Source organism: Gopherus evgoodei, chromosome 9, assembly GCF_007399415.2.
Source record: "Gopherus evgoodei ecotype Sinaloan lineage chromosome 9, rGopEvg1_v1.p, whole genome shotgun sequence".
Taxonomy (NCBI): domain Eukaryota; kingdom Metazoa; phylum Chordata; order Testudines; family Testudinidae; genus Gopherus; species Gopherus evgoodei.
In genome coordinates, this window is record NC_044330.1 from 106,888,358 (window position 1) to 106,912,734 (window position 24,377).

The following is a 24,377-nucleotide window of genomic DNA, read 5'->3' on the forward strand; positions in this document are numbered from 1 at the left end:
TTAAGCAGTTAAGGTTGTGGTGAGAGGAGGGCAGTAAAAAAATTACTGCACAAGAAGTGGTACAAGCAAAGAGGAGAGAGGCAGCAAGCTTGTACCTGAACTTTTCCTTCTGCTGTCCATAGTGCCTTTTCCTATTAAAGTTAGTTTGCCTAAGTATGCACAGGAAGATTTCCATTCAGGCAGCCAGCCAGGCTGAGCAGGAGCAAAACTTTCTCATGATAATTGGATGCACTCCCAGTAATGCATAAAAATCTCCTCCTGGCCAGGAGTTTCTGTAACGAGAGAGAGTGAGAGATGGTTCTGGTACTGCATGTGTCACGGAGTCACCGGGCGATGCTCTGGAACTGCTCCCCACCAAGCTAGTCAGGACTTTGGGGAACCTCCTCTCCCTTGACTTGTTCAGGGCAAGAAGCTCACACAGCTTCACCTCCTGGGTCTCTCCTTGGAGCATTCAGCATCCTCTGCCCCTCCGTGCGCTTCCCACAGCGAGTCCACCCCAGCGGGGTCCTGGGGAAGCCACCGGGTTCTGCACCCCCACTTTGCAGTCAGACGTGACTCTCAGCCAGCCAGTAAAACAGAGGTTTATTCGATGACAGGAACAGGGTCTAAAACAGAGCTTGTAGATACAGCGAACCGGACCCCTCGGCTGGGTCCATTCTGGGGGGCAGTGAGCCAGACCCCCAGGTCTGCCCTCCACCCTCGACCCCAGCCAGCTCCAGACTAACAACCCCTCCCAGCCCCTCCTCTCTCCTCAGCCCCTTTTCCGGGCCAGGAGGTCACCTGATCCCTTTGTCTCCAACCCCTTCAGCTGGCACCTTTGCAAGGGAGAGGCCCGGCTATCAGTTGCTAGGAGACAGAGGGTCAGGCATTTAGGTGCACTGGCCCTTGGCTCTGCCAGATACTTAAGAACTGCCATGGGGACACTGAAGCACCAGCACAGTATTCAGAGAAAACATTAAGAACTTTCCTAGTTCGTCACAGCATGTCCTTGACTTTTAGCATAAGTATTAACAGCCTTAAGGGCAGCATCAGTTCCCACTTTGGCACACCCTGGGAAAACTACCTGTATGCTGCTCAGCTGACTGCATAGGGATTTAGTGGCTACAGTGTTGAGGTGGAGGGCCCATGTGCCAATATTCCTGCCTTGAGCCAATTTCAAGCCACATTTAAATGAAGAATTTACCTGATCACCAGTAGAATCAGTGTTTTGAGGTTTGACTTCTGAAGACTTCAGAATGCCCAAGTCTAGGCAGATGGTCTGGGACAGTGGAGACCTCTCGCAGGAGGAGATGTGTTATGTTTCTCCAGCATGATCAGTCTTTATTTCTGCCAGACAGTTGTGGGGAAGAGGCAAAGGGCTATACCTTCGCCCCCGCACAGAAGCAAAGCACCATTCCCACCTCGTGCTGGAGAATGCTAGGGAGGGGCACATCCTCCTGCACTGTCAGAACGCCATGGGCTGAAGGCACTGTGCCTGCCAGCTCTGGGGCAGTCCCCCGGCTGGCTCGTGAGCGTGCTGGGGCACAGCTACCCCTCTTGCAGAATGGCTTGGATATAGGAGTAGAGTCAGTGTGCTTGGATCCCCACAACACAGCTCCTGCCAGTAGGGCACAGATTCAACCCACAATGTAGCTGTATTTAACTCCCAACGCCTCTGCTCTCTTGGGGAAGAAGAGCATGTTAATCTTTTAACTGGCAGCTGCTTTCGGCACTTCTTTAGCTGTAACTTAGCTTTTACTTAATCAGCTCAAGAGAGGATTTTCCACATTCGCATGCAATCCTCTGCACACCTAGTTCTGATACCCACTTCCAGAATGCAGGAGATCCAGGAGAGGACAGAATGCTAGGAATGTCTCAGAGATTCCCCAGTCATCACTAGGCGGCAGCACTTGCAATCCTTAATACAATTCTCCAAGCAGCCTATGGCATTTCAATGGACTGTCCCCCACAGCAGCTGCACCCAGTGTCTGTAACAGCCTACTACGCACCTACAGCCTCCTCCCCTACTTTAGCTGACCAGGGCTCATGCTTTCCCTGCTGAGGATCACTGGTTCAGTCCTCGCTGAAGACTGTGGCATCTGTCTGAAGTCATGATTTGTTACAGACACATACCAGTTCAAGTATGTGGTTCTCCTCCTCTTCAGCTTAGATGTCTGTGATTATCTTGCACCAGGTACTACGGACACCAACCAAACTAAAGTGAACCGCTTATCACAATCAAATATATGCTGGTCTGGTCAAACAGACATTGGTAGGCGTTTATGTCTTATCTACGAAAGTCATAGGTCTCATTAACTTTTCATCAGATTTGGGGTTTTAGTATCAATCTCCAGCACCTTACCTGTTAGTCCAGCAACACATGCTAACCTGTTCGCAAACATCTTTCTAACAGCTGACCAGAGAAATGTCATGCAAACGGGAACGCGACATCAAAGTCACCATTTACTGAGAAAGATTTAATAAAACTAACATAGAGACAAATGTGACCAAGTAGCAGCAGAAAGCCTCCAAACCATGAATTCACTTACTTGATCCTGGAAACGTCATTTAGGCTTCACAAAACAATCCAGAGCAGCATATAACACTGATTTGGTTTTCTTGTCATTGTCAGAAATCGTCCCCTCGCCTCTTTACCCCTTCTCTTCTAGCTTTGTAAAGTGTCTTTATTATTACAGTAATCTCATTAAGAAAACCAAGAAAACGTTCTACCAAAAAAGGAAGTATACTGTATTTTCATCATTTCCCTATAGTATTTTTTTGCATGCAATCGAGTTTACCCAAATTTACCAAGGAAGAGATTGGACAAGAAAACTGATGGCTGGGAGGCACCTGCACAGGACTCTATCTCCTACACAGGAAAGGGTGAAATTCTCTTTAAGTTACACAAAATTAAACAATGTCAGATATGCAGAAGTACAGCTGACCATCATGAATCCTCTCTGCGCTAACCCTAACGTACTTCAGTATCTGCCGCTGGTGCCAGTGGAGGAAAAGAAGCCTGATGTTAAGCCTTGCAACAGAAAAGGAGTCTAAGCAGTTCCTGAAATTATAACACAGCATGTTGGCAAATGTTGAGAAGTCCAGGCGACAGGCTAGCTTCCTGCCCCATATTCACGCTGCTGAGATGAGCATAGAGAGAGAGATAGAACTGAGCAAGAAATTATTCACCCTGGATAAGTGGTGCACTGAGATTTCCTCCTTTGCTCAGGCAGCTTCTGGGAGCAGTGGCAGGGGCATTGACAGGACAGACCGTAGAAGAAACGAGGATTGATTCACAGGGTATTGGGGGCAGGCGAGGGAGGCTGATGGAATCAGTTCAGGGTGCTCTTCTGGCAATGCTGTGGCTGGCATGGCCACATCTGTGCGCTAAACCCGAAGGCCAGAGTAGATGCCACCACCTGGAAAGTGACACTTCCCATACCCTGGGGTGAGATGGTCAGGGCGGATCACACTGCACCGCTATCCCTTTCTCACTACAATTCCATGGAATTTAGGATTTAAAAAATCATGCTATTTACAAATGTGAATAAATCCAAATGTTGCGGCATGAACATGTCAGTGGTATACTAAGTTCTTTCCTCTGAGCTAGGCTCTGGGGTGTGATTCACACACTTTATCTGGGTTTCTCTCCAGACTCCTAGACAAGAGAAGGGTAGGAACTAGATTCTGAAAACTAATAGGGTCCAATCTGCAGGTGGAGTAACTGGGTGCAGATCTATTGATTTCAATGGAGTGGTGCCAATTGACACCAGCTGAAGCTCTGGCCCATCAGGCTAGATAAGCAGTAGGTGAAAACTGAGATCAAGGAAACCCAAAATTGGAAACAATTTCTTCCCACCGCTGGAGTCTCACAGGACCAGCAGCCCAAGGTCACCAGCCTTGGTCAAGCCAAGCTGTGCTCAGCACTGGACTCCATGTAGGAAAACAACAGTGCTTTTATACCATCTCGGAATGCTGGGAGGCTGCTTTGGCCAAGACATAAGTTAGAGCAGCCTCAGTGCTGCTCTAAGCTATTGCTGCCTCCAGTGGTCCCCAAGAGACAACTATGGGAGCCAGGGATTCTGAGCATAGCATATACTAACCATGCCCACTTTGTCTCCACCAGTTAGGGCTGATATAATGCTGCTTTGTAGAGCAAGGATGTGATTTAGGATTTGGCCCCAGATCTCCCTGTTGCAATTCTACTCAGAAAAGTGACTATAAATAGCTGCTGAAGACCCTTCAGTCCTCTGCACTGCAGTCATGTAGGATCCAGCGTCTTAAAGCAGAATTTTGAGGAAGCCTGCAATGGGGCAAGGTTAGAGGGACTAGTGTGTAAAACTGCTAGTAGCTGACATACACTGAAATCAAGTATGTGAAGCTGCACATACAGCCAGTTAGAAGATCTAGACATTATATGAGTTAAACCCATACTTAAAAATGGTTTACTCTACAAATAAGCTTGATTTTTGTAAAGTGTTTGCAATTCCAGTCTGGCTATTACTTTCCTCTGCAGGGGAAAAAAAAGGCCTGTAAAAATAACCAAAGAACTATAACACCTTTTTTTTTTCATTTTTTAATTACTATTTCAATGAGACACATCACTAACTGACAATTTCTTCTTCGGAGCAGTTGAACATCAACTAATAATGCTCCCCCCCCAAAATCTGCACTGTTTAAATACTTTCGACTGCTAGTTTTATGTTGGTTTATTATCTTTTATCGATTTTTGTTTTGTTACAGTATGTGCATGTTTTTATTTCTTTTTAACATGCCCCTAATATTAATGACAACGAGGGATTGCACAGATATGGTGCTTACTGGGATGGAAAATGCCAATATATCAGCATAAAAAGTAAATAAAGAATTCATGCATTCTAATTCATAGTGAACGTCACAGATCTGGAAACAAAGGCGGCACGAGGATGCTGCATTGACAACATTGTGTTTTATTCAAATTGAGAACAGGGCTCATGTAAAATTGAAATGCAGCTAAACACACAATGGAACACTTCATGTTTGTTAGGCTCCAGTGCTTGGATCAAGCACCTCAAATTCACGTATAGGAACCACTAAAGAACTTGTAAAAAAGCTATTGCCCAGGGGTGCGGAAGCAAAGTATCCAGTTTAACAAGTGAGACACCTTTACTTTCAATGCTCAGGATAGTTCATGAAAGCCTTAAAAATCAGGATGCTTAGACCTAAACAATGCGTTCTATTTGAAAAAGACACTTAAAAAGCAGCAGCGATGCAATGTTCTTCATTCTAACAAGGCACACTCACACATGTACGATTCCATCTGCATGTGCAACTTCCACCTGCCTATGCATACTCATAGACTCATAGACTCTAGGACTGGAAGGGACCTCGAGAGGTCATCGAGTCCAGTCCCCTGCCCTCGTGGCAGGACCAAATACTGTCTAGACCATCCCTGATAGACATTTATCTAACCTACTCTTAAATATCTCCAGCGATGGAGATTCCACAACTTCCCTAGGCAATCTATTCCAGTGTTTAACTACCCTGACAGTTAGGAACTTTTTCCTAATGTCCAACCTAAATCTCCCTTGCTGCAGTTTAAGTCCATTGCTTCTTGTTCTACCATTGGAGGGCAAGGTGAACAAGTTTTCTCCCTCCTCCTGATGACACCCTTTTAGATACCTGAAAACTGCTATCAGGTCCCCTCTCAGTCTTCTCTTTTCCAAACTAAACAAACCCAATTCCTTCAGCCTTCCTTCATAGGTCATGTTCTCAAGACCTTTAATCATTCTTGTTGCTCTTCTCTGGACCCTCTCCAATTTCTCCACATCTTTCTTGAAATGCGGTGCCCAGAACTGGACACAATACTCCAGTTGAGGCCTAACCAGCGCAGAGTAAAGCGGAAAAATGACTTCTCGTGTCATGTTTACAACACACCTGTTAATGCATCCCAGAATCATGTTTGCTTTTTTTGCAACAGTATCACACTGTTCACTCATATTAAGCTTGTGGTCCACTATGACCCCTAGATCTCTTTCTGCCATACTCCTTCCTAGACAGTCTCTTCCCATTCTGTATGTGTGAAACTGATTGTTCCTTCCTAAGTGGAGCACTTTGCATTTATCTTTATTGAACTTCATCCTGTTTACCTCAGACCATTTCTCCAATTTGTCCAGATCATTTTGAATTTTGACCCTGTCCTCCAGAGCAGTTGCAATCCCTCCCAGTTTGGTATCGTCCGCAAACTTAATAAGCGTACTTTCTATGCCAACATCTAAATCGTTGATGAAGATACATGCATCTATATTTGCAAGCAAAACTTCGGTGGCTATACTTGAAAAACTGCTACTTAATGAATGCTATTTGTGACACTGACAGGCCAGGGGCCAGCACATGCCAAGGCTCCTGGGCCTCACTGAACACAGACAGCTGCACAGCAGGAAGCCAGTCTGGCTCACCTGTATGGCAGCATGGTTACAATAGATGTTAAGTTGATAAGAATGTGTTTAGACTTGATGAAATGCTTGTAGGATGGTGCATGGATTGATCTCACTTAGGACATCTCTCGCCGGTGGTATAAAGTTATATTGAGTGTTTGCCGGTGGTATAAAGTTATATTGAGTGTTTGCATCTGTAACTGTGTAACTCACCAAACAGGACAGCAGCATTAATTACTGTAACGCCCTGGTCCTGCACACAAGAAGGCCCATTGAAACCAAATGAGCCATTGTGAAACATCAAAGAACAAAGACTTTGTTGACTGTCCCCGCTTCCTTCCCCACCCAGGAAGAGGAGACAAGTGCCGACACTTGTTCCACCAGTCTGAACGCTGGGGCAAGGGAATAAAGATGCCTGACCACAAAGTGCCATCTCACTGTGCTGCTTGGAATGTGAGGAGGGCAGGTGGAAGGTCTGCATGACTCCCACAACTGCCGGGCTCCTCGGCCAGGCTCCATTCGGGTATGGCCAGGGGGTAAGGCCTTGGGGAGAAGATTTGGGGAAGGGGGAGAGGTCTCTTCTGGCAAAAAGTGGATAGGCCAGGCCACCCTGCCCCGGCACCACTGAGCAAATGACATCAGTGCTCTGGGACCTGCACTGATCCCCAGTCAGTCTCTGGGTACACATCAAAGTGTCCAGTTTAAACTACCCTCCCTAAATGGCCTGGGGACAGCTGATGTGACTGACCCCACTGTTTTCCCTCTGGTGCACTGCCAGCGTTGTGATTATGGAGGCGGTGATACCATATCCCCTTAAATGGGCAGAGAGGGTCAGCTGGCCAGGCTTTCTCCCTAAGGGCCCCGGGGCTCTGCACTGCCCTCTCGGCCCTTCCGAAACAGCCCAGCTTTGTTGACTCTCAGGGCATGTGGAGGGTTCATTCTTTCCTCCCGACAGAAAAGTTAGGGCACCCAGACAGTGCTGTTTTCTGTGCCAAGGATAAGGATTTTCCATTCAGAGCTGCTGTTTGACAGACAGGTGAGGCTGACTGAGATGCATTTTGCTTCTGTCACTTTAATAATCTGTCCTGCATCTCCGAGCGCCAGCAAAGGCATGTCTTGTTGCTATACACTGAAATAAAACAACTAAGCACAGACAGACACTGGCCGTGCAGCGCCAGCAGACCAGAAAGAAAACTCGTCCTGAGAGATGCAGGGCACAATGGTACGGGCTGAGTCAGGACTTGGAAACAGAGAACCGTCCCCTGGCAAAGGCATAACAGTGATCTGATGCAGAGGGCCTGTGTATTATTTCTTTGGTACAACCTTAGTGTCGTCTTTGCTACCAGCCCCCATCATCAGAACACTATTGTTTGGTACTGACAGAATTAAAATAATAATGTGGCACGCAAGGTGCCGTCCGTGGACAGACATGCAGACAGGACAGGATTACACTCTTTGCAATCATGTTGTTACTAGGAATGTAGCTATTGTTTAAAAAAGTACCTGCTTTAAACTGTTAAAATTATATTGGTTAACGGTTTAATTGTTAACACGACAGGGGTCAGGGTCTGGGGTCGGGGTCCAGGGCTGCCGCCTGGCCCCACACAATGGGGTCTGGGGTTGGGGCTGCTGCCAATCTGTTTTAAACTTTAACTGTAATATATTAATGGTAAGACTAATACTTATCGATTAACCATTTAACTGTTCAATATTTTATGTTAAAGCACAACTCCTCTCTTCAAAAAATCAAATGCAATGGATTCCTGCTGCCCATCCTGGCCCCAAAGGGTAGGCTCAGACAATCAGGGACCCAGATGAAACACCATGTATTTACCCTTCCGAGACCTCCCCCAGCAGCTGCTCAAATGAGAAATTCATCAGAAACCAGCAGCCCCACAATATTAATGCGAAGAAGTTCATAAGCAGCTTTCACCCAACCAGCTTCCAGTGAAACCATTCTGTGTCTACAGACTGATTCTGCTCCTGCAAAGACATGCTTAACTCCATGCGCGGGGAGCAGTCCCATTGACAGAACTTGCTGTTACACTGCATAGGCACATTTCGGCCTGTACTAAGTCTTTACAGCATCAGGCCCTAAGCTGACGCTGAGTACAGCACATTTAAGGTTTGAGTTGAATGCTTTCTACTTATGTAGTGTTAGACCAGCTGTTCTGGACACACTCCAGCTCATGTTCCCCACCTACACGTGCCAGATAATTTCAGCTGGACAGTTGCCTGCAGTGCGTGGTGTTGCTCAGCATTGCTAAGCAGCGCTGCACTGCAGTGGGGCGGAAGTGCTTGCCTGGCCATACGCTGCCGTCAGTAAGGATAAGTCTACACTGCAAAGAAGTGGTGCGTCCTTAACTTGCATTAGCTGACATGGGTTAAAATAGCAGTGGACACAAGGCAACTCTGCTTTTAACTCAGGCTAGCAATTAGAACACACCTTTTGTGCACTGCAGACACACTCTAATGCTTGTAGTGTATTTTGGGAGCCATCTAGATGAGGCGCGCTTTGTTAGGATAGATGAGAGGCACTTTGTTAGGATCACGGTACGATGAGCAGCCATTATTATGCAGAGGAAGAACAGAAAGAACTGGAGATACCAGAGCAAACCTGCAGTGCTCTGCATGAAATCTTGGCCTCGCTGACGTCAACAGCGACAGTTTCATTGACTTCAGTGGGCTCTGGGGTTTCACCCTGTGTGCTTCTCAGGTGACCATCCCTTTCCCCACCTGCCTAGCGCACAGCAAATCCCATCACCAGGCGCTGTAATAGGCTGCAGCCTTTTACTACTGATGGAAACCAAAGAGGTGGCAAAGTGCATCTTACCTTTAGAAAAGAAGATCACGGGTGTCCTCTACCCAGGGTCGGTGCAACCATTTAGGCGAACTAGGCGGTTGCCTAGGGCGCCAAGATTTGAGGGCACCAAAAAGTGGCGCCCTCAAAAAAATTTTTAAATGGTTGCAGCTGCTGCTGCTGGAGAGGCAGTCTGAGTTGCCTGCAGCGGGCAGCCCAGGGCGCCTCCGGGGTCAGCGCACAACTGCTGCAGCCCGACAGCCCAGGGCACCCCCGTCAGGGAGCCACCGCGGCAGCCTGGCAGCCCAGGGCGCCCCCGGGATCAGTGCGCCGCCGTGGCAGCCCGGGGCGCCCCCCGGGTCAGGACGCAGCCGCGGCAGCCCAGGGCGCCCCCAGGGTCAGGGTGGCAGCCCGGCAGCCCAGGGCACCCCCGGGGTCAGGAAGCAGCCGCGGAAGCCTGTGGCGCCCCCAGGGTCAGGGTGGCAGCCCGGCAGCCCAGGGCGCCCCTGGGATCAGTGCGCCGCCGCGCGGCAGCCCAGCAGCCCAGGGCGATCCCGGGGTCAGCGCAGCAGCCCGGCAGCCCGGGGCACCCCCAGGGTGAGGACGCAGCCGCGGCAGCCCAGGGCGCCCCCGGGGTCGGGGAGGCAGCCCGGCAGCTCAGGGCGCCCCCGGGGTCAGGACGCAGCCGCGGCAGCCCAGGGCGCCCCCAGGGTCAGGGTGGCAGCCCGGCAGCCCAGGGCGCCCCTGGGATCAGTGCGCCGCCGCGCGGCAGCCCAGCAGCCCAGGGCGATCCCGGGGTCAGCGCAGCAGCCCGGCAGCCCGGGGCACCCCCAGGGTGAGGACGCAGCCGTGGCAGCCCAGGGCGCCCCCGGGGTCGGGGTGGCAGCCCGGCAGCCCAGGGCGCCTCCGGGGTCAGGGAGGCAGCCCGGAAGCCCAGGGCGCCCCCGGGGTCAGGGAGGCAGCCCGGCAGCCCAGCAGCCCAGGGCATCCCTAGGGTCAGCATGCCGCCATGGCAGCACAGAGGTTTGAGCTGACGGTGGCTGTGCTGACCCAGGGGAATCTCTGAGCTGCAGGCAGAGGCTCAGAATCCCTCTCCCTCCCAGAGCAGGGGCTCCAGCCTATGCAATTTTTCTCTTTCCCCTACGGGGGGGGGGGGCGGCGACTGGGCAGAGCTGCGCAGCTCTGCTTAGGGCACATGGCAGGGGCCCTGCAACAGGGGCGCAACACCAGGGCTTCGCTTCTGGAGGAAAGCCACGGCTGCCCCCTGGCTCAGCCTTCACGTCAGCCCCAGCGAGGGGCACAGAGAAGAAAAAAGCCTCAGCAGTGGTCTGGTGGAGCGGAGGAAGAAAGAGGACCCTAGCGCTCATGCATTGGGCAAGGTAAGCAAGTGCCTCCCCATGGGTCAGCCTCAGGTGCCTGTGCTCCTGCCCCCTTGGTCCTTAGCTGGTCTCTGCTCCTGCTCCCCTTGTGCCTGGACAGCTGGAGAGAACAGCAGCCTGCAGAGCTGAGCTGCCCCAGTGCCCCCAGGCACCCCCCTGACCCCATCCCCCCCACAGCCCTGACCCCCAGCTCTGAGCCTAGTCCTTCTGAGCTGGAAACCCCCTCGACCTCATCCCCCCCCCCAAAGCCCTGACCCCCAGCTCTGAGCCCAGTCCCTCTGAGCTGGAAATCCCCTGACCTCATCCCCCCAACAGCCCTGACCCCCAGCTCTGAGCCGGCATTTGGGGGCGGGGGGCACAAGATGGAATTTTCACCTAGGGCGCAAAATATTCTTGCACCGGCCCTGCCTCTACCCTCTTAAGGTCTTTTCTTCCGAGGTAGAAAAATAGGAGAATCTCTTTTCTGCTCAACATGCCTCTTTTAATCTGAACATGGATTCATGCTCCTGTGCAGCATTTTCCATTTGCACAACCTTGTTTGGGCTTTTCTGCTACCCAGGCCATTAGTTAAGAAAGCTGGCAGCCCCACAGAGCAAATTGCAAGATTCTGCAGCTTCTGTCTGCCACAATCATGGCTCTCTGAGAAAAGCAAAGCTCGGTCAGTGAGTCTTTCAAACTGGCAGTACGCTGTGGTCCTCAGAATAACAGGGCCAGATGCAGCTGGATTGTTCAGGCCCACGATCTATCATCAACAGATTGCACCTGAAGGGAAGGCACTGCACTAGTTTCCAGTTGTCAGACACACGTGGCTACATTCAGACTTCGGGCTGCACATGTGTGAAAAGCCATGGCCAGTAGGGAATGGTACGGCACGCTATGTTTGCCCTGCTCTGCAGCCTGTGGAACCCACTGCCATTGAGTTCTCCATCAGCCACAGCCATGGAAGGGGATTTCAGAGGCAGCGCTTAGGGCAATGGAGTCTGATCCTCCTTATTCCCTCAAGCACCTGCTGTGGTTGACCATGCTCTGCTGGCCCAAGCCATCGCCGTGGATGGCTGCACGGGGCAGTGCACTCATTCCAGTAGCAGCCTGATTTCAGGTCCATGTTAACACATAGGGAATGCAGACAGCACAAAGCGGCTTGGAGGCTGGCTCAGGCCCCTCTGATATTTCTGGCATTTTTGCTCCTAATCCTTAGCTGCTCTGGGATGTTTACATAGCGCATCAATTGACTTTTTTGGGGGGGGAACCCTGTTATTCAGTGAAACATACCACAACAAGGTAACACAACAGAGCAGACATCAGATAGATCTGCAACTGCAGAATACGTTTGAGATCAATGAACAGTTCAGCAATTCTGGGAAAACATCCATATAAACCTTCAGCACAGCAAGGGATGCCAAAAACATCCCTCTAGAAGCTTATCACACCAAGCATATTTAATCAGGTGGGCTTTGTTGATTCAATGGTCTTAATTGCACAGGGAGGTTACCCAACAGATCAGAGAGTACAAGAATAGGAGAGAACAAATGAAACACAGTCAGTGCACAGAAAAGAAAGACACACATTAAAGAAATAACAAGACAAAGGCAGGCGATCCCACAGCAATGAGTAGCCAGTCTGCATCTGCACCTGACAGCAACATATGGCCTGCAGAGTCCAGTAAACTCATTGCTTTATGAGGCAGGTTACAACTGGATGATCGGGATCGCTAGAGTAGCAAGGGACTGGCACAAAACCTCCGGGCCAAACCCGCTACCCATTCAATAGCTAGTCTTAGAATGATGTTCCCTTGCATGCCCATCTTCTTTAAAGCAGCTGTTAACTGCCTCTTGCTGAACGTCATCCCTTGTGTGTGTCCTCAAGCCATCCCCAGCCCCACATAGAGAGAACTAGCAGCTATCCTCCTCCATCAGCAGAGATCAATTGATCCACCTGTCATGTCCCCTACAGGTAAGGAGCATGCTGGGGCAGGTGGTTACTGCTCCGCAGGGTTAGAGCAGCTCCCTTCCCACTCCAGCTCTGCAGATCCTCCCATCTTGCACCTGTGATCTGGAGACTAGATTTGACTTATTTACACTGCTCAGAGGGCATTTGCTGCTAGAGCAAAAGCTTGAAAACAGAATTGTTGCAATGTCCGGTTTTCCTGCTTTTGCCTAGGGTTGGTGGAGCCAGAGAAAGGGTGAAAGTGTCTGGCTGGTGAGGAAATTAGTCGACATTGGAGTCCTTGCTTTGCCTGATTCAGAGCAAAGCTTTTCCTCGTAGATGATGCTCTTAGGCAGAGGAGGGACTTGAACCTATGGCTCCCACAGCCCAGCGCCCTGATCGCAAGGCTACATAGAATGTATGTCGTAGTTCCTCTTCTCTACCCCTCTCTCTCTCCCCCGCCAACACACACCTCACTGAAAATGCTGTGTCTTTGCAAAACATTTCAAATATTTCACCCATTTCATTTCTGTAGAAATATTCCAACTGGCTCTATTTGCCACCACTTCCTCCATCATGGCAGCCATTGTACTTGAGGCACATGCACGTCCAATGAAGGAGACACTCCGGTGTGCAGCATTCAAGGGACCATTGAGTACACGTCGTAAAAATGGATGCTTCCCCAGCAGAACAGCATGAGGAAATGTCTTCAGAGGTTACTAACTTCCAGCACACGTACCAAAGGAGAATGACAACAGTGACTGTTCTGAAAAGAAAGGGCAGAGAAAGGTACTCCTCATGCAATATAAGCTTGATTCCTTTAATTAAAGTTAACGAAGCCTTACCAGAAGTCCAGAAGGGAGAACTGCACATTGATTACAACTAGTTGTTTATGTCCAGTTAACGCATCTTGCCTTATGCAACAGATGGCAATTTAGGTCAGATTTATATCAACGTATTAGTAAGATCCCCTGGTAATTGGGGTTGTTTATGTCGTATTCATGTTCCAGCTTGCTTGCTGTGACATTGGACTCTGCTTATTGTACGCAACAGAGAACCTACTCTGGAATGGGGCCTAACCGGAGTGAGTCCTGCCTGCACCGATTAAACCAGAGATTCAAACCATGCTGCCAACAAAAACCAGCTGGAAGTGTTAGCACAGACAATAGCCTATGATCCACTGCATGACTGATTTGTTACAAGAATGGATGAAGTGTCTGTGTAAACGTCGCAGAGTAAGAGGGCTATTCTCCCACCTTTTCTATGGGATATGGACAGTCTGAATCCCTACATGATACAACTCAAACCCATGCTTTGGGCTCCACTCAGCTACCAAACTCCCAGCAAGCCACACAACTGCCTTGTTTTGACAGCTTGAAACATTCCCCTGGGGCTGCAATGACTGTCCTACCCCTCCTGCATTGATAAAGCTGCTTCACGCTGTAGACCCACAAACTGGCTGTTGCTTTTGTCTGCTCCCAAAAAGTTCTGCTAAAGGACGAATGGGTTTTGTTTTGTGGAGTGAAAGAAGAGCTTCTGTGCAGAAAATTTACAGTGGGCCTTGAAAAATAAATCCGGCGACGTTTACTAAGAAATCCAAGGCTCTGGGGAAATCTGCATTTTTGCAGGGAGCACACTTAAAAAGAGTGACAATCGGTATAAAACCATCCCTACTAGCTGCAGCCAGGCACAGAACATTTCTCAGTTAGTGAGAAAGCACATTAGGCACCAGGGCCAGCGCCTTATCTGGGCAAAGCAACAGGGACAAGTCTTACATCTGGTGCTTTGATAATGGCACCTGCTCATAGAGACATAGCTCACAGCCCTGGGTGGAGAGTTCTGACCATGACAGAGTCCTTTGTTCTTGTCTTCTGCCTGTACTCCCTCTCGCCTTGCCTTCCCTTCTCCCTTCCAGGTGTTCCCTCCCTGGGTTCCTGGAGAGATACACAGAAGCAAGCTCCGTGAATCTAAACAGAGGGACTCCACCCTATTTCCAGTCCTGGAAACACAAGGAGAGAGAGCCAATCTCTCCCCCACCTCCCTCCTTCACCCAGAGGGAATGCAAAGTCAGGCTTGTAAATCTAACACACACAGATTTCCCCCTGACTTCTTCCTCCCACCAATTCCCTGGTGAGCTACAGACTCAATTCCCTGGAGTTCCCCACTAAAGAAAAACTCCAACAGGTCTTAAAAAGAAAGCTTTATGTAAAAACAAAGAAAAATACATAAAAATGGTCTCTCTGTATTAAGGTGACAAATACAGGGTCAATTGCTTAAAAGAAATATGAATAAACAGCCTTATTCAAAAGAACACAATTCAAAACACTCCAGCAACTACACACATGTAAATACAAAATAAAAACCATATAAATCACTATCTTATCTTTTGTACTTACAACTGGGAAACAGAAGATTAGAAAGCAGGAGACAGAAATCCTCTCATAGCCGAGAGGGAGTATAGGCAGAAGACAAGAACAAAGGACTCACACACAAACTTCCCTCCACCCAGATTTGAAAAAGTCTTGTTTCCTGATTGGTCCTCTGGTCAGGTGTTTCAGGTTACTCCTTTCCAGGTAAAAGAACATTAACCCTTAGCTATCTGTTTATGACAGTAAGGCATGGCCCTTTGGGGTTATAGCCTCACATTGCATGGTGTTAACCATGGGATCTGAACCCAGAACTCTGGAGACCACGATTTGAGTCTGGAAGACTGATCAGACCCCCTCCAGACTTGCTCTTTAGAATACAGTTCAGGACTATTAAAATTGAACTGATCAGGGAACATAGTATTCAGTAGTTTTAAGGAATTTTAAGTTTATTTTGTATTGAACACACACACACAATTGGTTTATAATTTAAGTTTTAATCATTTATTATGAAGAATGGGAGTTGTGGAGTGGTTATAGAGTTCCTGGTTCTCTACAGTTACCAGATAGGACCATGCTGCATTGCAAGGGGAACTTAATAAACATGGACTTCCCAGTCAAGAAGCTGCCTAATTGCTCCTTAAGGCATCACTTTTTTTATGTCCTCTCAGTATGTAACTCCTATTGATTTCAACGAGAGTTAGACAACTAGGCTCTTGTGAAAATCCCAATAGGCACCTATGTGCATCTTTAGGCACCTAAATAGATTTTAAAACCTGCCTTTACCACCCAGTGCTTAATAGGAGGGCTACTTACTATTTGCTGTGACCTTGAACATGATTTACAGCTTGGGCCCCAGATAGGAAAGCATTCGTATTACCTCATAGCACTACCAAGCTGCCAAATCCTCTGTACCAACAGATATTTCCCAGGTTAAACCCATTTGGCACGCAAAGCACAGGAACCAATGGACAATTCCAGCACCACACAGATGTAATAACATTCTGAATTAGGATGGGGGTTGCTCAATATATGTTTTAATAATCTGGGGGAAAAGAGTGAACACTGAGGTGGCAAATTTTCCGATTAGCCAGAATTATTTAGGATACTCAACACTAGAGAAGACTGTGAGGAATTCCAGAGGGATCAAACAAAGCTAGGTGAATGTGTGGTATAAACTTCAATGGTGATAAATGCAAACTAATGCATGTTGCAAAGGATAATCTGAACTATCCCTACGCATTGCTGGGTTCCAAACTAACTGCAGCCACTCAGGAAAACGGTGTCACTGAAGACTGTTCAGGGTGTAGCAGTGGTTAAAAAACTGTCCAGATGCACCTAGAACGGGATGGCAACAAATACTGAAACTATTACAATTCCATTCTGTAAATGAATGGTACAACAAACAGCAAAACCGTGTTCAGTTCTGGTCAACCCATCCCAAAAATGATATAGCAGAAGCAGACAAGGTGTAGAGATGGATGACAAAAATTATTAGAGCTCTTGACCAACTTCCACATAGGAAAGACTGAAAAGATGAGGACTCTTTTGCTTAAAGAGGAGATGAAGAGGGAACATCATAAAACACATAATGTCACACATAGTACAAAGGTGGTAAACCAGGCACTTCTATTCACCCTTTCTTATTGCACAAGGATAAAGGGACATCCACTAAAGGCAGCACTAAAACTGAACTAAACTAAACTTAAAACTGATAAAAAGAAACAAACACATACTTACCTGTGGAACTCCCTGCTACAAGATATAGTTAAAGCTAAGAATTTAGAGGGATTCATAAGAGCATTGGCCATTTATAAGCAACTGGATGTGGTGGTGATGGGAGCTACAGAAACCCCTGAGACAGACAGACAGATAATCCAAGGTATATAGATGCTCATGGCACTAACTGATGGGGTTTCAGAGGAAACACCCCTCCAGGTAGGTTATTTCATTATTCCCTAACTGTTTAGTACAGGGGATTCTAACAACTGTCAGAGGCAGGATAATGGACTACTACATGGCCCTAATCTGGTCTGGCAATAGATTAACTTTCCTCAGTCTCCTCATTGCTAAGACTTTGGTTTGCTGTATTTGTCAGATGCTCCAGCCACTGCAGCATGTAGGATGTTGGAGACTTTTCCTCTCTGACTTTTCTTGGCTCTTTTTCCAAGGTATTAATTATTCAGCCCAGTTAACATTGCTGTTTTATTCAACAGTGGAAGAGAACCATCTTCTCTCCTGGTTCCTGTGGTATCATTTCTAGAAGGGAGAAGCAAATGGGGGGAGTCCCTGTAGGAATCCGTGGCCTGTACTTCAGCTTCTAGAGCTGTCTCCACAGCACCTCTTCTTTCTAAATGCAGAGCCAAATTCTTCCCTCAGATCGTTTACCTCCTGGGCAGCTCAATGTGTGAGCTGAGAGCACTTTTGCTCTTAGTGCTGGTGGGGAGCTGGGACTGGTACAGCATCACATTTGTTGCCTTGTAAATGCACCTTCATTTGCCCCAGTTATGCACGTGTGATTTTAGGGCTGGGGAGTGACTCATGGATGCTGAATGAGGCTTGCCTGTCTGACCGCTCCTATTTATTATGTGCTTCTGTTTTCTACAGCAGGAGTGGATGGGCTGCTGCTATTTTCCATTCTTCTCACCACTGGTCTCTTCCCAGCCCATGCCCTGAAAGTATCATGCCTTTTCCCTTCTGCTGCTCACCGCGGTTGTTTATTTAGGTCACACTGGAAGCTGTTACACTCTCTCACCCCAATTTTTGTTTTATCAACTGAGGTGGCGTTTGAGCCTTGGGCAGTTGAATATTCACCTTGATTCTTATTATCACCTTCTTCTTCAGCTACTGGGGCTCCATGCCCATGTTCACTCTGACTTTGCTTAGACCCTGTGAATTTAGTCTTTACTAGGGCTGTCTGAAATAGCTTCATAATTAGCTATATCATTTTTGCATGTTCACCCAAAACAGTAAATATTTTTCATTCTAATCTAGATGTTTTCACACAGAAAAAAAAGTAACTATACTTTCTGCGGGCATAAAATTGTCTCTTCACTACAAAAATCCATGTCTCCGTGAAACTACCCATTTTTAAGGATTTCTGCAATGATTCATAACTATGTGATTTTCACTATCAGAGACAGTGACAAAAATGGAAATTGTTCCCCAAATCACATTCACAGATGTTTATGACTGTATCAGGTAGTTTTGAATCTTTGTCTTCTACCTCTTGCATCATGTCACTGCCTTGTAAGGCATCACCTTAGCGGGATTAGAGTTTACCTTTCTCGTGATGCTAACCATGTTAATATTTAATACCTCACCGGGCTCCGGTGAGGAGTAATTAGTAAATGACTGTGCAGCAGGATGAAAACACTAGGTGCTACATGTGATCAATAGTCATATCAAAATTCCTCATACTTCCATCACACCCAGTGACGCCTCAGGATCCAGCCCTAGCACTATTTTACTCCTATTTCCTCCTGACCCTATTTTGACTTGTCCTCACTCCAGAGCCAAGATACCCAGCTGAGCCTGCAGACCCCACAACACTGCTCTCATTGCTGTATAATTGTCTCATTGACATCCAGGTTTTGCTGTCTCTGAACTTCCATAGACCAACCGTCTACCAGCTGGAGTATGCATAGCTTGCTGGCTTGCAGGCGGCTATTTCACTGTTAATTTTTTTGAGACTCATTCTCTTTGACCTGCACTTGTCACTCATGGCTGAAACTGCCGGCTCATTTCATTGTATTTAATTGTATGTACACACCGAAGTGTTACTTTTTCCTACACCCTTCACACACACAATTCTGACCCACACATTCAAGGCTGGCTGGCCACAGTCAATACTACATATAATGGATAGAGTAATTACTGTAAATTATCAGTGAATTCACATGGTGTATATCCCCTGCTGTTTAGGCAGCATGTTGTTCTGTGCTGCCGTTTCAGGAAATGTCAAGTGTCCTCAACGTCTGTGGTCCATGTTAGCACAGCCGGAAGATAATTGCATATGCAAAACGTGGAGACATCTAGGTAAGGTATTCCAGTTTTAATGTATTGCTTCTTTACTTAATGTGTCCCATCACTTGCCTTTTGGGGCTGTTTCCCTGGGGTGATTATGGGGCAGCATCTACCTTCTCAGGCATTACATTAGCTCTCTAGTGCCAAGTAACTCATTCGACAATAGCCAAGGCTAGTCTTGCCTGACCCTGTCTACCAGCAGGGTTTCCATCCTGAGTAGCCAATGCCACAATAGAACGAGTGAGACAAGGTCAGGCAAAACTCGGTGGCTGAATGGGTTGCTTGATCCAAGAGCTGTTTCTAATTTCTTCTTTCTGCAGAGGGAACACACAGATAAATCTGCCACAAGTGCCAGGAGCATCTGTGTCACCATATAAATAATGATAATAATTACAGCTCATCATCATCATCATCATCTGGGTGCTCCAGCAGTTGGTGCTAACACACATGGCCTCTAATATTAGCCCTCCTGGACGTCTCATTTATATTGTCTCCTAAAACCCAAGGAAGAGCTCTAAAACCTGGACTCCTGTAGTCACAGTACAGAGTGCTGGTCACTGCTATCAGGCCTCCTGCTAGTAACAGTTGGTCCCCAGTTGGTTTGGATTTATCAGAGCCAAAAGTATCTTTCCTTTCTCTTGGCATTTGTGACAACTTTCCCAGTTATTTATACTAGGAATAATTTCCGTGAGAGTTGGGTGAATCGTAGGGACAAGAATGCATCCAGATACACAACACTTCTTTCTTTCTTGTAATTACCAGCCATGATAGTCACCTAGCCAGGTTATATTTTTCCCAAGCTAATGCTAGTCAATGAGGATCTCTGCCAATTATCAAAAGCCACAATGCACACAGAGCGGCCAATGCCCTCACAGTTTAGTTTGATGTCTATTAGCTACAAGATCACAAATTTGTCCATCAAGACGAAACAAAGTGTTAATTTCCATCTACTTTCCCCCCTCTACATATTTATTAATTAGCAAACTAATTTATTTAGTCCTTTAGGAATTACATGCCACAGCAGACATTCTAGGCTGTCAAAGAGAACTTGTATTAGTCCAAGACATTCAAGAAGGGCTAACAGATAAATATGTCAGAGCACTGACTAATTGGCAAAAGGTCAGGCTTGATGCATCCTGCCACCACTTCGTTTGTAATCCATTTTTGATACTTACAACTTCATATTTTTTAGAAATAAAATCTATGCAAAAGCCTTTGGAGAGTGTCTATTCAATTTCCCAGATATGCCTGAAGTAAAATGTGCTTAATCTACTTTGCTAGATGAAAATTGAGGAAATGGACCTACTCTGCAAACTAAAATGTATCACTAAATGTATCACTAAAATGGCTCTGAGAGTGTTGATGTGGAAATCCATAAGTAACTTTAATTTCTCATCAACTGAATATCTTATTTCAGATGTTGTTTGGGGTCCCTTCCCAATTACCTACATCAAAAATCATTTTACACATTTAGAACAGCTCTGTTATCAGCTTTGAATGAACACATGGCTGTATTTGCAACATATGCCCCCTGTAAACTCTGCACAAGTAGAAAATGCACACTTCAGAGATTTATACATCACACAATTGAGGCTTGGCAATCGTGTCTTAAAGCAATATAATGCTCCTAAGATAGAACTACCCATCAGTCCATGGACATGACTCCAAGTTATCACCAGTAAAAGCACTGTACAAGAATTGAATGTGGTGTATTATTAGAACCACAGCTAGTATATTTCCCGGCTCCCTAGTGCTAAGCAGTATGATACCATCTGCCACGTAGAACATAAAACCCACCCAAGTATTTGTATGTTTATCCATTTCTTGTCCTCTAGCACCCTGAAAACAAGATAGATGACAACAAATTCCTGCTACTAATGGTCACTCAAAGGACATTTCCCAAAATCCCAGACACCAAGAAGTTTGTGCTGTCATCGCAGGAAGTGGTGAGATCTTTTCTCCATCTTCTATGTACGTATGTAAGGTGGTGATGCCATGGTGACAACGATAGTGATGAGAACGTCCACACTTAGCTTTCCACTGTAAGCCCAATCTGACCTAACTTCCCAGCTTCCTCAGAAAAGCTGGTTTACACCATAACATTTGCCTGCATGTTCTCTCACGGGAAATGGTGGGCCTGCTTTGGTTTTTAAAAGCTACAATGCTGCATTCCCTTTTTTTCATTTTTGGGTATCACATCAATTGATACTTTGGTAGAGGTGTGGAAAGTAACTCCTTACTGTGGGCTTTAGCTCCACCCACTAGAATCAGGAGGCAAAAAAGACCCGTTGGTCTGAATCAGAAAGATCAGAATCTTCCCGAAGTCTTGAATCAAGCTGGAAGGATCGTGAGAGTGAGCTGGTGAAGGGACAGACGACAGGAGACATCACGGGCAGTGAGTGCTGCCCACTTCTCAGATGTCTGGAACGTCAGTACAAGCTTTGGGGCGCTGAGGCTGCCAAGTCAAACAATGGCATGGAAGATGCTGAATGCAGAGGTCTAACATATAATAGCCAAACGAGATCCCTAGTACAGCACTTCAGAAAATGGGGGCAAGACCGACCAACGGAACTGTGGGAACCTGGCTCAGAGGAAGCAACACTATATGTTAATGGTGTGGTGAACGCAAGAGAACCCGCCACATGGCCATAAGGACAGCTGTGGAAGGTGCATTGCTGAAGGTATTTAAATACGCGGGGCACAGAATGTGTGGCTACTCAGTAGGGGCACACCGCATACTCCACAGGATGCCCGGCCAGCTCCGCCACCAACAGCGCATAAGAGCTAATGGTCAGAGTCAGTGGTATCATATGTGATGCTTAGGATACGCTGTGGTTACTACAAGTAATTGTTGCCTCCGGACTTGGCACTACTATATCCAATCCTACCAAGCAGACCTATTTTCTTGTTTGTCTTTTGCTTCTACGAAATGGACAGTCAAACCCTAGGGCACCTCCCTTCAGGGCTAGAGGAGGTAAGGAGGTCTGAGAAGAGACACTGAACACATGTTGGTCCAAAGCCATGCATAGTAATGGTTAACTAGTAATTATGATTTGTCAAGACAAGCAAGAATGGCTGAATCCTTTTAGGAGGTCAGGTTCCTCCCGATGCCAGCTGAGGAGCTAAGCTAGATATTAGGAGGCTGCTGGGTCATGCCCTGTAGAGTTGGTAAGAGGGTCTCTCCTATGGGAAGGGTAAGACTTGCTACTGGTAAACGAAGCAGTGTGCTTACCTACAGGAAGATGACCTTAAAACTATTCTGGTGACATTTGTAGCCCCTGGGGTGAAGGAACAGCTGGGACAAATATATTTTGATGCTGTAGCGGAACATGATCACCTGACAGAGCCTTGGTCCTGGCAGAATAAATCAGAGTATTCACTGCTGCTGTCTAGCAGGTGGTCTCTCCTGGCAAAGGAGACCGCTAGGGCAGGCCATTTTAAAGGGAAAAGGAAGCAGTTTGGACAGATGGAAGAGACAGAGTGACGGAGATCTAGAGAAGAAGAAATTCTGCAGAAACCAGCAGACGAAGCACAGCAGGAAAGACTTGACGGCAGAGGTAGAGCATTGCTGCCCCTGGGACCAGGACGTCCTTCAGCACGATACAGCTAACTCCAGAAACTCAGCTACAGTTACTATTAAAAGGAGAGCCTCCCTAGAGAGCCCAGAAAGAGGGAGATTCAGCTAGCCAAGGAGGGGTTCAGCCATGTGCACAGCCTGCAGCTCAGGAATGACCAATCAGCTCCAATGGCCTGCCATCGAAGGGGTACTGTAGCCAACTGGATCTAGTGGTCTAGTGATGAGAGTGGCCAAAACCAGTGAATGAATCACAGCGATAAACTATCACTGGGCATGGAGGGAAGGAGAGACCGAATCATGAAATTGAGCCTGGTAGAACAGATAGAGCTAGGATCTAATGATGTCACCAAGAACGTGGACTTGAAATAAATCCTTGGGGCTGAGTTTCTTTTCAGGAAGTCAGGGTCATGCAGAAGGAGGACGTTCTTTGGCCAAGGCTGGCAAAAGGGGCAATTGGAGAGACTAGCACAGAACTACCGAGAAAATACATTCCAGCACCTTGTGCCTTTGCTTCCTTATGTTCTCACTTAACTGGCAAGTTAAAATATCACAGCTAAAATATAGTACAGAGAACGGACAGCTTGCATCTGTTGTGGGAAAGAAAGAGCTGTTTAAAGCGAAAACTGTCGTGACTAGGTACAGTATCCTAGAGCTAAACAAATATATAGTAAATAAGACTGTCTAGATCTGTATGTATCTGCACTGGAGGGGACTGGATGAAGCCCCCTGCACCCTTTCTCCACTGAACACTAGTATTTCTGGGACAAAAGAGACTGCACCCCAAATATGTTTGTTTTCATTTTGCAAAACCAAAACCTGGCTGACAACCCAAGAACAGGGCTGCATGGCCCATCTTCGATCTTATATACTGCAGGCAAACTTTCTCCAAGACTGTGCAACTGTTTCATTAGCTTCACAACTGGGTGAAATTCACCCCTTTGCAAGGAACCAACTCAAAACCTATGCCCCAAATAAGCCCTATGAAGCTCAGCACTGTGTGATAACGCACTCAAAGTAAGTAGGAAGGTAGAGAGAAGAAATTTCATCCATAAATAATGCTGTTTCACTCAGTGAGAGTGATTTCCTCATACTTCCCAGCATAAAGTCCCATCTGATGCAGTCACTGAAAGCAATATATCCCCATTATTATTAGGCATCATTTTCTTTATTTACATAGTGCCACAGTTACATATGGCTCTTTTCAGACAGATACCAGACAAGCTTCCTGTTGCTATGTTAAAACAGCAAACATCACCCCAGACAGGAGCAGGAGCGGGGTAGGGTAGAACAGAAGATTCACTGGAAAGGCAGGAGACTTCAAAAAACCTTTCGGCCAGTGTGATAAGTGCTGGTTTTCAAATGGTTGGCCAGCATAACAATTGTTTAATCACTCTTAAACTAATTCCTCTTCAGCCAAAGCTTCAGCCAGCTCAGTGTAAAGATCTGTTCAATGGGCATGGAGGTTACAGAGGCAAACAAGTGGTTAGGTTGATTAAGAAAAGTCTAGTGAATTACCCACTTGATGAGTGAACATCCTCACTTGGAATGTTGTGCTCATTTTTGGTGAGCCTATTTTAAAAAGGATATCACAGAAATGGCAAAGCTCTAGAGAAGGGCAAATAAAATAAATCAGAAACCTGGAAAGCTTTGAAGAAGAAACATATGAGAGGAAATCTGACAGAGGCATATAAAATAATGCCTGTTCTAGAAGAAATCAATAGGACATTGCAATTGACCCAGGATGAACCACTCAATGAAATTAAAAGGCAACACATTTAAAATTGAGAACAGGAAATACATTTTACTCAATGCATAAATAACCTGTAGCCCTCGCCGCCACTAGATATTATTGAGGCCAAGAGTTCAGCAGGATTAAAAAAAATAGAGGATTAAGCATTTATAAAAGTC

At 46.8% G+C, this 24,377-nt stretch overlaps 1 protein-coding gene across 9 annotated transcripts in view; it reads right to left on the reverse strand.

Annotated features, from left to right (window-relative positions):
* The window catches only part of HTR2C (5-hydroxytryptamine receptor 2C), a 436,533-nt gene that overhangs the window by 36,346 nt on the left and 375,810 nt on the right, over positions 1-24,377 (reverse strand). Inside the window, exon 1 of one of the 9 annotated variants that reach the window (XM_030574622.1) lies at positions 96-159. The exons of 7 other annotated variants lie outside the window; for them this stretch is intronic. In XM_030574622.1, coding sequence (XP_030430482.1) covers positions 96-120 — 25 coding nt within the window. In that variant the 5' untranslated portion in view covers positions 121-159. Of the gene's footprint in view, positions 1-95; positions 160-24,377 lie in introns of those variants that run through there. One more of the 9 variants, XM_030574623.1, reaches the window with a different exon arrangement.